At 40.1% G+C, this 15536-nt stretch overlaps 2 protein-coding genes across 2 annotated transcripts in view; both read right to left on the reverse strand.

Moving 5' to 3' along the window:
- The window catches only part of CTSL (cathepsin L), a 325166-nt gene that overhangs the window by 59261 nt on the left and 250369 nt on the right, over positions 1 to 15536 (reverse strand). The window lies entirely within an intron of this gene.
- DAPK1 (death associated protein kinase 1) overlaps positions 1 to 15536 on the reverse strand; it is a 104443-nt gene that overhangs the window by 18228 nt on the left and 70679 nt on the right. Inside the window, exons 12-19 of the mRNA XM_069961761.1 lie at positions 15050 to 15169; positions 14047 to 14145; positions 13848 to 13946; positions 12878 to 12976; positions 8214 to 8411; positions 4922 to 5119; positions 3895 to 3993; positions 3161 to 3238 (exon numbers count right to left, since the gene is read on the reverse strand). Coding sequence (XP_069817862.1) covers positions 3161 to 3238; positions 3895 to 3993; positions 4922 to 5119; positions 8214 to 8411; positions 12878 to 12976; positions 13848 to 13946; positions 14047 to 14145; positions 15050 to 15169 — 990 coding nt within the window. The remainder of the gene's footprint in view (positions 1 to 3160; positions 3239 to 3894; positions 3994 to 4921; positions 5120 to 8213; positions 8412 to 12877; positions 12977 to 13847; positions 13947 to 14046; positions 14146 to 15049; positions 15170 to 15536) is intronic.

The raw sequence follows: 15536 nt of genomic DNA on the forward strand, positions 1-15536 counted from the left end.
ATTATACAGACAAAGCTGAGGTCTGTTACATACTACATCATTGTGTATCTCCTGGTATGAGCAAGTATATACACAATAGAACAGGGGTGGGGAACCCTGGCTCTCGAGCTGTTGCAAAACTACAACTCCCATCATGCCTGGACAGCCAAAGCTGGGAGTTGTACTTTTGCAACAGCTGGAGAGCCAAGGTCGCCCATCCCTGCAATAGAATTAGAAAATGCACAGCAACTATAAGAGAACATATTATTTTGCAGTATTGTATAAATATAGCAGAAATTCCAGAATTTACTAGAATTTCACCTTGTATTATTTTGCCCTTTATCAAAAAGGAAATATAGTTAATATTGTAATCACGCAAAGGAAAGTGGAGACGTTGCTTCTGTGTTTACTTCACGTCAACCCTGATGTAGGGAGAAGCATTAATCACAGGGCCGACAGTAATACAGGCTGTTCAATCCTATTAGTGTTATGCTGTAAATATGGGCTGGGAGAATGAATGGGATAAGCATATCTTGACATGGGCTCAGCGGAGCTAGACATTTCCTGCAGGAGAAATCACCGCAGTATAGTGCTGCTCTGATGACAAGTGAAGAATACTTCTCTTCTGTACAAGCTGAGCAGACAAATCAGGGCTCTCGGGTTAGTATGTCTGCTGGAATCGAATTGAACCACCTAAATATCAGCAGTTTATTATTTTGCACTATATACCACCAAATGATGAATGCTTAGAGTCTCGACACTAAAGAAAATTGCATTTCAGAAAGAGTTGTTAATGTCGGGAGTGAATAAAGATTTTCTTCTATAGGATTCACATGTAAGAGAAGTATGTCATCAATATAATCAATCATGAATGGGCATATACGCGAGGCCTGGTCTCTCCATTTCCTGGCTGCTGTTTGCCATATTGGATGGCAGTTGGATCACTGGACCTCTACCTCCTATAGTTACTCCAGAATTCTCTATGGTTAGAACATCCCTTTAAGATGCCGAAAAGTAAACAAATGCAAGTTCAAATCAGGTCATAAATTTGGTATATGGACCCAGTGTAATGTAGAATTGCTGAAAATGGGTGTCTTAGACTACACTCCTGTTCTGTAACTGCTTGCTCCTAATCTATGTAATAAAAGGCCAGTCATTCCTACAGCGAAAGGATTGGTTCTTCACAGTGACCACTAAGGCTAGGTTCACACTGCGTTTTCAGCATCCGTTTAACGGATCAGTTTTTTTTAACGGTCAAAAAAGTAGTGTCAACAGTACTTTATTGTGCGTAAAAAAAAAACGCATCCGTTTTGATCCTTTTTTTTTTTTTATAATGGAAGTCAATGGAAAAACGGATCAAAAAACGGATGCACACAAATGCATCTGTTTTTTGCAATCTGTTTTTTCCAAAAAATGGATCCGTTAAACGGATGCTAAAAACGCAGTGTGAACCTAGCCTAACCTGTAACTTATTAACAGATCTGTCATTCCAAAGTTTGGTTGCTGGGTTTAGTTTTTCTGTAACAAAGTAAAGTTGGCTACATCTTGGGGGAGATTTATCAAACATGGTGTAAAGTGAAACTGGCTCAGTTGCCCCTAGCAACCAATCAGATTCCACCTTTCATTTTCCAAGGAGTCTGTGAGGAATGAAAAGTGGAATCTGATTGGTTGCTAGGGGCAACTGAGCCAGTTTCACTTTACACCATGTTTGATAAATCTCCCCTAAGGCTTGTGTCTATATGATGAGGACATAACTACTGCAGAAGTGTTCATGCTTGGGAGCAGTAGAAATGCATATACAGTGGTACCTCGGTCTCAAACTCTTTCTCATTTCGCAAACACTTTTTCAAACTTTAAACAAAAATTCACCCGGAAGTAACTTTCAGAATTCAAACTTCGTTCGGTATCTGAATGATTTTGCGAGTGTGGATGGTGGGTTGTACCTGGTGAGTTTAGCACTGGTGAGGCCTTACATACAGTACAGTGCTTTATAAGACTGCTGGAGTGCATATACAGTACAGTAGTAGTACAGTCAGTGCACCACCATCTCCCAGTCTGTACTGTATAAGACTGCTGGAGTGCATATACAGTGCAGTAGTAGTACAGTCAGTGCACCACCATCTCCCAGTCTGTACTGTATAAGACTACTGGAGTGCATATACAGTACAGTAGTAGTACAGTCAGTGCACCACCATCTCCCAGTCTGTACTGTTTAAGACTGCTGGAGTGCATATACAATACAGTAGTAGTACAGTCAGTGCACCACCATCTCCCATACTTTACAGTGATGGCATGGGAGGAGACTCTATACAGTAAAGGATGAGCTGGTTTTGTTGAATGTTTCTTGTTTAAAATGTTCTGTATAGTATCGTACTGTACTGTACTGTACTGTAGTGATTAAACTTGGCACTTTTCAATGTAATAAATGAGTATTGTAGGTAATTATTGGTGGGTGCTGGAACCAATTAAATACATTTACATTGTTTCCTATGGGAAGACACTGCTCAGTTCTCAGACTGCCTTCCTGAACCAATTAAGTTTGAGAACAGAGGTACCACTGTACTAGATTAGTGTGGAGTGGTGGTGCCAGCTGCCAGCGGTCAGATGCAATAATCTGCTCCATTCTGATTATCTAGATCAGTGATGGGGAACCCTGTCACTCCACCTGTTATAAAACTACAATTGCCATCTTGCCTGGACAACCAAGATATGGCTTTAGCCGTGCATATATAATGGAAATTGTAGTTTTGCAACAGCTGGAGGGCCAAGGTTCACCATGACCAGGGGCGTATTAACTTTACTATAGGCCCCTGGTTGTTCACCAAGCCTGGGCCCCCCCACCCCACTGTAACTATGGAAGCACTAGCCTGGCGTTCATAGTACAGGATTGATAATGTCATGATGTCCTGATGTCCTCATTTGTGCAAAATTGCCATAAAAAAACAGTGATTTTTTGCAAATTATGGCAGAAGTATAGCCAGGAGACAGTACACCATTGAAAGTATAAGTCTTTTTGGGTGGTCATGGGCCCCCCAGGAGCTCAGGGCCCCGGGCTGCCACCCAAAACGCCCCTATTATAATCCACTACTGACCATGACTGATCTAGATTATTCTACCTTCTGTGTTTCTTAGAGCTAAAGTGGAAGGTGCTAGAAGTAGGAAATATGGGAAACATTATTACCTTCCGAAGTCTTCCAAGCAAATTGACAACCTGTTCATGCTGTTCGGCCTTGCCAAGATCTTCCGCAGTTTTGCCATCCTATCAAATCAAAGCACATATGAAAGCTTTAACATGAACAGAGAAGCTTAAAGATGAGCAGGGAGAGAAGGGCATGGCTGAGTGCTTCTCTCCTGGAACAGAAAACATGCTTAGCATGTGCTTCTCCCAGCTCATTTTGCTGACCAATCAAAACCTTTGACATGTCTCTACAACAAATAGCAGTGCCCTTTTAAGTAGGTCTGAGTCTCAGGACCGCACACAGCCATGAACAAAAGCAGAACAGTTTCAGTTTAAGAAATAATTTTTTGTCCATTGTCAACATGGCTGGTTTTTCAAGGTGTTACTTATCCTGTCCAAATTAGATTTAGATGGATTACCAAAAACCTAATCTGTGTTCACACATGAATTCTCTGACAGATTTATGAAGCCAAAGCCAGGAATGGATTTGAAAAGAGGAGAAATCTCAGTCTTTCCATTATGACCTGCTCCCTGTTTATAGTCTGTTTCTGAATTTGGCTTAAAAAAATCTGTCAGATAAATCTATGTAAACGCACCATTACTGCGTGATTTAATTGCAGTAGTTAATCATTTCATTGCCTGACTGCAATGAAACTCCAACGCGTGTGAACATAACCTGATACCACAGCTGTATGGCTCATTTTACTGTTCAGAAAGTCAGCCAATTATTTCCTTACCATGGTCAGTGCTTCCACATTGGCACCGGAGAGACAGAGATAGCGAACAACTTCAAGAATACCATTGTTAGCTGCAAGGTGTAAAGGGGTACGGCCATACTGTAAGAAATAAAGTAATACAAAATATGCTGACAGTAATTCTAGATCCCAGACAGCTAATAAAAAAATGTGAATTGTGAATCACAATCTAAAAAAAATGTCTAGGAAACTAAAGCCTAGTCTCTATAGTTAACATATAACATGTACAAACATAAGCCTTTGTAGACACATGAAACATATTGTCACATGTTACAGTCAATGTGCAGGCGACCCTTGATACAACAGTGAACACTGACACATACTAACTATGGATTCCTAGCTAAATGGGTGCTTAATATTTAACTACCATGCAAGAAACACTACAATATACATGTTTTACAGTTGAAATACTGAATAATGGTGGTAAAATGGACCGGAATCATAACAATAATGGCAACTGACAATGTTATTCCATTTAGGAGACAGTTGAGATTAGTAAAAATAACAGAAAATGAAAAAGGTAGAATTTCTGCCATAGCAGCCTAAAGAGGTTTTACATTGATGCCCCGTTCTCTGCAGTATCTGGCACAGCTTCATCTATACCAATGATAGCGAACCTTAGGCCCACAAGCTGTGGCAAAACTACAATTCTTAGAGTACCTGGGCAGCCAAAGGTCTCTCTGATGATGGGAATTGTAGTTCTGCAATAGCTGGAGTGCCAACGGTTTGATTATCACTGATCTATACTGTATGTAAGCTACTGTGTCTCGTACATCAGACAAAGCTGCACTACCAGATACGGCCACACAAGTATGAACGTCGCTGTGTCAGGTGCTGCTGATCCCAGAGTATGAGCCATTAATGCAAAATTTAGCAAAATCTCTTTAACGCGTCACTCTGTAGACAGTAGACAATACGCTGGGTGAAAATAAAACAATGTAAGAATTGTAAGACATGCTTGATACTTCTGAATTAGGTTATTACTAGTATTAGTGGTTGTTCGGCTCACCTTGTTAGTAATATCCAAATTACAGTTAGCTTCACAAAGTGCCTTTACAATGGAAATATTGCCATCTTTGCAGGCGACATGCAAAGGTGTGTTACCATGACGATCCTGGAAGTCTACATAGCACCCCTGATTGATCAAGGTTTTAACTACTTCCATCTGGCATCTTCTCACTGCAAGATGCAGGGCTATGTGGCCGTCCTGAAAGAGGGGGACAGGAAAATTGGTCAGCTCATTTCAATGGAATGATGATGATATAGAATAGTCACCCAGATCCCACTGGCCACCTCTCTTACAAAATGCAGGCACTATTTTGTCATGTTAATTGCCCTAAAAATTATCAAGAAAGGTGTAGTTACAAACGTGTTATGTAAAAGTATAAAAGTACATGGTAGAACAATGATCTAGTTTGGTCGCCACTGGGGGTCAGGAAGAAGTTTGTCATTCCTCCTTTACAATCTTGTTCTATTTCATATAGGTCAACAAGAGTAGAGATATTTTTTTAAATCAGTTCTGGCTATGCATTAATCTTTAAACGTTAAAGAGTCACGGTCGTTTTTTTTTTGTTTTTTTTTGCAGAAATCAATAGTCCAGGCGATTTTAAGAAACTTTGTAATTGGGTTTATTAGCCAAATATACCATTATCTGCATTTAAAAATCCTTTTCCCAGGTCCCCCCCTCCCTCCTCTTTTCCATCCACTGCAAAAAAAAAAAAAAACAGAAAATTGTGACTTGTTGCATCAGACACAACCTGTCTGTTCTAGGGAGGGGGGAGGAGGAAGGAGGGAGTTAGCCGACAGCAGAAAGCTGAGAACAAAGGGATTACAGGCATGGAGCTGGGTGACAGCTGTAATCAGAACTCAGAGAGGTCAGTACTGACTGTCAGAGGAGATAAAGGGTGAGGGATTTGTAGATTAACTCTTTGTTGTCCTGTTTTGGTCTTTTATTTAGCTCTCCATAGGAGAACAACGAAGACTGGAAGAGCTTCAAACTGCTTTTTCATGATAAAAATGCATTTTTCGGCTAATAAACCCAATTACAAAGTTTCTTAAAATCGCCTGGACTATTGATTTCTGCAAACAAAAATTTCACGACAGTGACACTAACATTATAGGGTTAACTTTTAAACATATTTATTATCAAGTAAGTATTTGAGTATAAGGAGACTACTACCACATAAAAGTATGAAATGAGTCCATGCTAAACAATCAGCATGTACATGCTGCACACATACAACAGCTACAACAACAAAGACAACAACAACTAAGAATGAATACGCCTAAATGGAGTACAACTTTGAAGGGACTTCTAAGTAATGTCCTAAGAATCTGTTGTAATGTGTAACATTAACAATGGCTACAGGTAGTAGACCACATCATGACTTTGGCTCTAAAAAGGCAAAGAGCCTTATCTATTTCTTATATAAGGGCATCCATCTCATGACATATACACCATCTAAATATTACCAGCAGAAACTTTCTATTGAAGTGCGCCCCATTCTGAGTTTTTCCATGTGTAGCAGCTTTTAGTCACTTTGGTGTGCAGAGAATTGCAGCCTGCCCCATTCAATACAATACCAGACACTGCCTATGGAAAGGAATGGCGCTGTTTTGGGAAGAAAGGAGCCATGTTTTTCTAATCATATACAAGGACTTTCATAAAAGCAAACAGGTGATTCTATGAGCCTACAGACAGGCTGTTGGTATGATTTATGAACATGACATTACAATGCAGTGTACAGGTGTTCCTAAAAGAACCTGCCATGTCACTAGTAGCAATGTACTGTAGAAGTAATGGCAGCATTGTTGCCGCCAGTGTAATGGCCTAATGCAGGTTTCGTTGGCTGTCAGAGACTGCTGATAAACTGGTCAGACAGGAGATGCTTTGCACATGTTTTGCATGCTTGTTTAAGTTCCACTTTGGAGTCTATAAATAAGTATAAGGGTACAAACCCACACACCGTATACGCAGCAAATACGCAACAAATACGCAACAAATACGCAACAAATACGCAGCAAATACGCAGCAGTTTGATGGTGAAGATTTAATGCTGAGTTCAGTTATTTAGATCTAATCTGCTGCGTTTTTGTTGCGTATTTGTTGCGTTTTTGCTGCGTATTCGCTGCGTATCGCAGCAGTAAATACGCTGTGTATACGGTGTGTGGGTTTATACCCTAATGAGCATTCCGTCCATCCAATTATTACCCTTGGTGGTTGTAAACATTGCCATTTTTCAGAAATTTCTATACTATTCTCTTTGTGATTTTGTGGGTGATTTATCTTACCCTCCTTAAAAAAATATATAAATATATATATATAAAATTATATATATATATATATATATATATATATATATATATATATATATATATATATATATTTTTTTTTTTTTTTAAATATAATATTATATTTTTCAGATACACTGAAATGAAAAACAAACAGATTATCTATCTCATAACATGATCCAACAATCAATCATTATAGTAAAATGGTCTAAAGCAGTGCTTCTCAATTCCAGTCCTCGGGCCTCACCAACCGGTCATGTTTTGAGTATTTCCCATAGAAAAAAAACACCTGTGATAATACCTGATGCACTAAGTATAATTATATCACCTGTGAAATACTAAGGACATCCTCAAAACATGACCTGTTGGTGAGGCCTGAGGACTGGAATTGAGAAGCACTGGTCTAAAGAGTTAACCAGTTTATGGCCACTCTGGACAACCTACTTTTAATGTTATTATCATGGGCAGAATATTATTAGAACTATTTTTGACCAGCGCTAAGGTACCTGTCAAAATTTTTGAAATTATGACTATGTCTTAGCACTCCAAACTGTGGCTCCACTGTAACAACCTGAAAAGGCTCTGTGGTTCAGCCCAGGTGGCTTGGCACTGGCCATACTGAATATAGCATATAAGCAGGGAGAAGGGAAGCCTTATCCTGTGAAGGGGGCCATTTGCAAATTGCTATAAATCAGAGGCTATATTTTTATTTTCTATCAACTCATGTAGAGAACTGAAGAGATTGTAATTCTATCTAATTATTCGTCCAGTCACATAATGTGAAATACTACTCTGCAGACTCCTGAATAGGTACAAATTGCCAGCAAAGCACAGCATTTACATCCCACTGACTAGCCGCTCGTATATTTTCATGTTTTACTGCCAGGGTTTAACAATGAGGAATTGCAGGTTTCTAGCTGCCGATTAGGTATCAGAGGAGATGTATTTCATGGACATAAATGGCCCTTGAGCCTGTGTGTGTGTAATTTGTGACAACGGGAATCATTCACCTTGTCTGTTGCATCAAGGTCAGCTCCATGTTCAGTCAAGCATTCCACAATATCATGGTATCCTCTTGCTGAGGCTGTCAGGAGGGGAGTTTCTCCTTCCCTGTTGCGGATGTTAACATCGCAGCCAGCCTGGCACAAGGCCCTGGCCACAGGATAGTAACCATGCCAGGCGGCACAATGTAGTGGTGTCTCTTCTTCCTACAAGTGGCACATCAGGAAAAAGCAGTGATGTCATTTATTGAATTTAACTCCTTACAGCACAAATGTACCAGAGAAATAGAATTTTGTTCCCCCTATGTATTGAGTGTACATTAAGACCTTGTTTCATGTAAACCTTAAATGTGTCCATAGGTTTCCACTGTTAGACTGAGACCAAACAACGATCCTTTACCCAGTATAAAAAATTGACCAGTTTAGCGTACATTTAAAAAACGTATCCATTAGCCTATGGACATTATATTAGCCTATGGTTGGCCGATGGTGTGGAAGTATGGTGTCTATCACTGGTATCCATTTAATGGATACCTTGTGAGGCCTTCGGTGATGCCACTGTCCATTGATGAGCACTATCACTAAGCTCCCTGAGGTGCAGATGCAGGGGCACCCTATCTTCTCCACGTTAACTCCCTCCAGAGCAGTGATACTGCAGACACCCATCAGAAATTTTGCATTAAAGTGTGTGTCAAGCGGCTGCCAGCGCTACCATCTCTCTGGAGGAAATGCAGGTGGAGGAAGTAAGGACCAATTGTCGTCCAATGGTGTAACTGTCTATACAGTATATGTAGATTGTGCATAGACAGGTAGTTACATTATCAGAGCGTCCTTGAGTCCTTCTTCTGGAAATGGGTGACATATTTCATTGTATGCCTTTACAGAGGGAAATTACTATTTATTTCTATGTGTCAAGTAATCTTTTAACAATAACATTTAATGGCAAATAACAGCCGTTGTTTCAAAACAAAGGACGTTTTAAAATAACAGTAATTATTTGCCCTTAAATGGCAGCCATCCACTCAATTACAACAGTGTGTGAACATAGCCTTTCTGTATTTTCAATCCACTCCTGGTTTTGGTTGAAAAAATACTGACCAAAATACTGAGCAAAAATACTATGTGGGAAAATAGCCTTATCCTGTATTTATTTTAAACCACCAAATTTCTATGTATGCCTGTGCACTGATGTATTGCCTTCTCCCACAGTGTTTTACCCGACATGGTACCCCAAATAATAAACAAGTGGTAATTGATTTCTTCAGGTTGTCATCTTTATGCAAATGGAACCAGACAAACGTTTGTGCATATACAAAATGATGATTCATCCGTTTAGTATCACTTTCATCCAATCCTATACACTACATATTCAAATTTCCTTAGCACTCTGTACGCCCTATCGCTGTTTAGGTGTTGAAATTTATACATAGAAAAGCCAATGAAAACCATTTATTTCAGCCAATTTCTTACAACTCACAAACACTGCTTCCACCTATTTGTTTTGTTAAACATTTTCTATTTTTAAGGGTGCCTTCACACCTACCGTATCACAGTAGAAAATCCGCTGCAGATCCGCAGCAGATTTAACTAAATGAATGAACACAGCATTAAATACGCACTGTCAAATCCGCTGCGGATCCGCAGCAGATTTGTAAGTGCGGATTTGATGCTGTGTTCATTCATTTAGTTAAATCTGATGCGGATCCGCAGCGGATTTTCTGCTGCGAAACGGTAGGTGTGAAGGCACCCTAAAAGGTATATTGTCATGAATTTACTATTCTGACACTTTGGTGTCTTCTTTGGCCTACCAATATGTTATCATTATCCTTTTAAAACCTTTCAACTTTTTAACTTGCATCATATTTTACACATTGGTTACTGGGAACAACCAACATCTTTTGCTACAATCAATGTTAGATTTCCACCTTGGTAAGGTTTATGAACACATTCCTTTTTAACTTCAGATGAATTAGAATTTTAGCAGTATTTGTATTATAAATGCAGATTACAAGGTCATTTCATGGGTAAAAGTCATGAATATGGAGATGGTTTCACAAAGCCAGAATTGTTCAGCTATTAAATATTGTTTTTCATTTTTGCTATTTTGTGTTTTTCTAAAAATAGGAAGGCTGAGTGCACATCCTCTTAAGTGCAGAGAGTCCACATTTTTTGAGAGGGTGTATCTTACTCATCTGGCAGAGGCTGGATATATGTCAGGAGTGTGTGCTGTGCCTGTATAGCAATTCACATGACAAATCACTCACTGTGATACAGCTATATGTAGGCACATATTATATATACAATTATTGCAGAAATTGTGCAGCCCATTATGTACCTCACATAAAAGCTCTATGTGACACAACTGGATTGTTTAAAGCGCAGTAAGAAAGCTAAAAGACATTTGCGTGGAAAATGTTTTGTAAAACGGTCTCCCATGTTTCTCTCAAAGGCATATAAAAGCATCAAGTTTAGTTCATGGTGTCTTTTTGTGTAGAGCAATTTGTAAGGTAAATGGCCTGTGTCTCCCACTCAAATCGTTCTTAGTCCTGTATATAAGCAGAAAATGACAAGTGATATCTCGTGCACACTCTCTTCAACATCCAAGGGGCAATTTTGATTTTGTAGAGGTACAATTAATCAGTCACAGCTTCACTGTGAGAAGACATGGAGGAGTAGGAGGAATATCGCTCATGTAAATATATATATATATATATCTGCAGGAGATTATATATATATATATATATATATATATATATATATATATATACACTCATATTATGCAACTTACTTTGCTTACGGTTTGATAGCTGTTGTTGCTTGCTAACAAAATATACATAAATACCAGGATTTTCGGGACCCTTTTACATGGTGCTCATTTGTTAGGCCAGAAAGCAGGACTAAAAATTGCAAAACTATTATATTGTTCCATCAGGTGTAGAGATGAGCGAAGTGAATCCAGCAAAAAAATGAATTTTTTTTGGTGGCAAGTTTGTTAAAAAAAAAAAAAAAAAAAAAGAGTAAAATTTAACTGTCCACGCTTCCCCAGTGTTTTCAGCTGTACACTCAGGTAATCACTGACTAAGGGTCCATTTACACAGAAAGATTATATGACAGATTATCTGCCAAAGATTTATAGCCAAAGCCAGGAATGGATTGGACAAGAGGAGAAATCTCAGGCTTTCCTTTATGACCTGATCTCTGTATATAGTCTGTTTCTGGCTTTGGCTTCAAATCTTTGGCAGATAATCTGTCAGATAATCTTTCTGTGTAAATGGACCCTAATGCTGGGTTTACACGGAACGATTATTGGCCCGATCGTACGATCAACGATGTCAGAGTAACGATTTTTTTTTCATAACGATCAGTGTTTAGACGGTACAATATATCGTATGGAAAAATCATTTTGCGATCACGCGCCCGCAGCCCGGCGCCCCGCTCGCTGCCCGGCCCCACGGTCAACCACAGCCCCCTGAGCCGCCCCGATCGCCACACCCGCCGCTCCCCTTTTCAGCCAATCAGTGCTGCCATGCATTGATTGGCTGAAGAGGGCAGCCGGGGGGCGGACGGACTTTCGCACGATGACTGTTTACACGGAACGATCGGCTAATTTTTTGCGAACAACGATTTAAGAACAAGATAAAAGATCAAAATGAACGATTTCTCGCTTGTCTTTCCATCGTTCGCTGTGTTTACACGAACGATTATCGTTCGAATTCGATCGTTATCGTGCAAATTCGTACGATAATCGTTCCGTGTAAACCCAGCATAAGGGACAGCATCTTGTCTCAAACGTGAAAGCCCGCACAGCCTATCGCTAGACGCAGTGCTGACCATTATCAGTCAGTTGGTAGGCTGTCACTCTCTACGCAGCCAATCACTGACTGAGAACAGACAGCGCCGTTGCCAGTTTTTGGCCGAGTGAGTTGTCATTTTGTGTCTCAAAACTGACAGCTCGCTCGGCCAATCACTGGCCCTGGTGCTTCCTGGTCTCAGTCAGTGAGCTGTCACTCTCTCCTCAGCCAATGACGGACAGCGTCGCGGCAAGTCCTTGTGTGCTGTAATTTTTGTATCTCGAGATTGACAGCTTGCTTAGCCAATTAGGGGCCATAGTGCTGTCCCTCAGTCAGTGATTGTCTGAGTGCCCGGCTGAAGACATGGAAAAGGACAACGGAGAAACGCAGACAGGTATGTATAGACTCGATAAGTTCGGTTAGTGAAGTTTGAGGTAAAAAACGTAAAATAAATGTTGTGGCATGTTGGATGAGGTGCTGTACACACAGGGGTCTTCCCAAGTAGCATTGATTCGAGGTGAAAATATCTTCATACATAAGGCCCACAGTACAGCATGTAGAGCAGGCTTGGTGGCTTCATACTTGGAAGGCATAGGCTCTGTGCGCTGCCATAAAAGCTACAGCTCAGTTATGTGCAGGGAGCCTTGGAATCTCAAAAAGCATTTGAGGCTGGCTATTCCTGAGACACCAGACACTTAACCCTAAAGGTCGCACCTCCTCAGTGTTACCAGAGTTATTAAAATGTCCTGTTTAAATGGTAGGACCCAGTCATATGACTCCCTGTCCAACCAGTCGGTGTTCCCGGGTCATTGGGTAACAGAACAGCAGATGCAATCAGTGAAGTAAATCAGTATACATGAAATGCCTTCCAGACATACTTACCTTATCCTGAATATCTGGATTTGATCCAATGCTGCACAGGTACTGTATGACTTCTAGGTGACCGTATCGAGCTGCCACATGAAGGGCGGTTTCTCCTGACTTTTGGATATAATGAGATAGAAAAGTCTAATAAGTGGAGGCAGAGCAAAACAGATGCATAATAGCTGCTTACCAGGCACAATTTATAGAAGTATACGGCACTGCTGTTAAGCAATGACAAACCGTAAACACCTCTAATGTCTTCCATCATTTCCAAATGGAACAAAAGTCACTGAGCAATCGTGCAGTTTCTGGAAAAAAAGCAGCCATGTTTTCCTAAGCCTGGATAACCCCTTTAAAGACTGACTGGTGACAAACCATTCTGTATGTAAAATCAGTCTTATCACAGCATCAAAACTATATAAAGTGAATTTAACCTTTGGTAGATTGTTTCCTTAAAGGGGTAATCCAGCAACAAAATTATATAGATTTGTAATTTTACTCCCATTTAAAATGTCAAGTCTTCCCATACTTATCAGCTGCTGTATGTCCTGCAGGAAGTGGTGTATTCTCTCCAGTCTGACACAGTGCTCTCTGCTGACACCTCTGTCCGTGACAGGAACTGTCCAGAGTTGTAGCAAATCCCCATAGAAAACCTCTCCTGTGCTGGACAGTTCCTGTCTCAGGCAGGGGTGGCAGCAGAGAGCACTGTGTCAGAATGAAAATAAAACACCACTTCCTTCAGCGCATACAGCAGCTGATAAGTATGGGGAGCCTTAAGATTTTTTAAATAGAAGTAAATCACAAATCTATATAACTTTATGAAACCAGTAGATTTAAAAGAAAAATATTATCATTGGATAACCCCTTTAACCCCCTTCCTAACATATAAGGATGTGAAACAGCTGTGAACATTTGTGATAACCCTATAGCAGTGAGGTTGTGCTGCACATTTCAAAATATTTTGCACCATTTCTATCACAAGCCTCACCTTATCTTTAACATCCAGTGGACATTTGTTCTGATGGAGGAATTTCAGTGTCTCAACATGACCATGCCGGGAGGCCCAATAAAGTGCATTGGATCCGGCCTAAGGGAAAAACACTAGTTTAATTGAGAAGACCTTCTCAGAACTGCTAAAAATACATGCATAAAGTGTGTACTAAATGAGGAAATTAAAAGCTGCAGACCTTATCCTGCACATCAATATGTGCTCCACGCTTAATAAGCAATTCCAGCATCTGAATATTTCCACAGCCGGCGGCTATTAATAGCGGAGGGGTGCCATGCTGAAACAAGGATGCAGAATTATAGGAGACAAGAAACAAGAGGCTGTAGCAGCTTACTATTAAACTTTGGGTCAAGTAGTGTTCAAAAACAAGACAAAAGCTGCTTTTAATAATAATAATAATAATAATAATAATAATAATAATAATAATAATAATAATATTTATTTGTATAGCACCAACAGATTCCGCAGCGCAATGAGATCTAAAATCTACATACACAATATAGTAAAAAGAGGCGGTAACAGTGCAAGTAATGTTCTTATCAATGTTCTTTATTACTTACAAATAACATGGGCATTATAGCCATTTGTTAGTGCATACCTCCCAACTTTTTGGGACAGCCAAAGAGGAACACTAGTGGTTCACACTAGGAAAATTTAACAGACATTTGTTTTTAATTCAAGGATGCAATCACATATACAGGATCTGCTGCAGATGTATGTATTTAGTTACATTGACATCTTCAAACCTGCAGAAGATCCTGTGTGTGTGACTGCATCCTTAGGTCCCGTTCACACATCAGTAACCCTGTCTGTAGTTGCGGACAGAACCCTGTCTGTAATTGCGGACAGGATTACAGATGTGTTTCAGTAACTGTCCACATTTGCAGGGATCCGTAACACCTAGAGATGTCTGCATGTGTGAAATAAAGTGTGAATGGGCCCATAATGTCACATGATTCATCCGAATGGAACAATTTTTAGGAGCCAACGTGCATTACATGATAGAATAATATGGAAGTTTGGGTCTATACAGTAAGAAATCAGACACTTTCTAAAGCAACAAATAAAAGTTCATTAATGAAAATCTAATTTTTAGGTCAAAAAGAGGGACATGTAAAGGGCAAAGAGGGACAGAGGGACGTGGGTCAAAAGTGGGAAGTATGGTTGGTGTGAGGTGTTACCTTGTTTGGCTGGTTTACATCATAGTTTGCCAGAGAGCCCAGAAGATGCTGTAGACCAGGAACATTGTCATCATTGATAGCATGGATGATGGCCTTCATAACAAAGGAATCCTCTTCATCCTGGAATGGCAGTAAGATTGTTGATAACAGTAAAATATGTAAACCACTTAAATGCTTTATCATATCACAACATCCATGTTACCACCGATATGTAGCAAACATATTTACAAAAATCATCCAAAAACTTGTAATATACTTAAAGCGACTCTTTACCGGTGCCAGTATTTAGAAGAAAAATGACTCATCAATGCGGCACGGCAGGCAGTCAAACTGGCGTGGCCTAGTGGCCTAGTTCCGGGGCGCCACTCTCCCCGTTTGCCTTCACTTTCAGAATGCTCCTGGGCAGGATAGAGGCAGCGAGAGAGGTGCTGCTGGCCTAGGGCACAGATGCTCTAGGCCACGCCAGTTTGACTGCCCGCCACATTGA

The sequence above is a fragment of the Dendropsophus ebraccatus genome, chromosome 3 (genome assembly GCF_027789765.1).
Source record: "Dendropsophus ebraccatus isolate aDenEbr1 chromosome 3, aDenEbr1.pat, whole genome shotgun sequence".
NCBI lineage: Eukaryota > Metazoa > Chordata > Amphibia > Anura > Hylidae > Dendropsophus > Dendropsophus ebraccatus.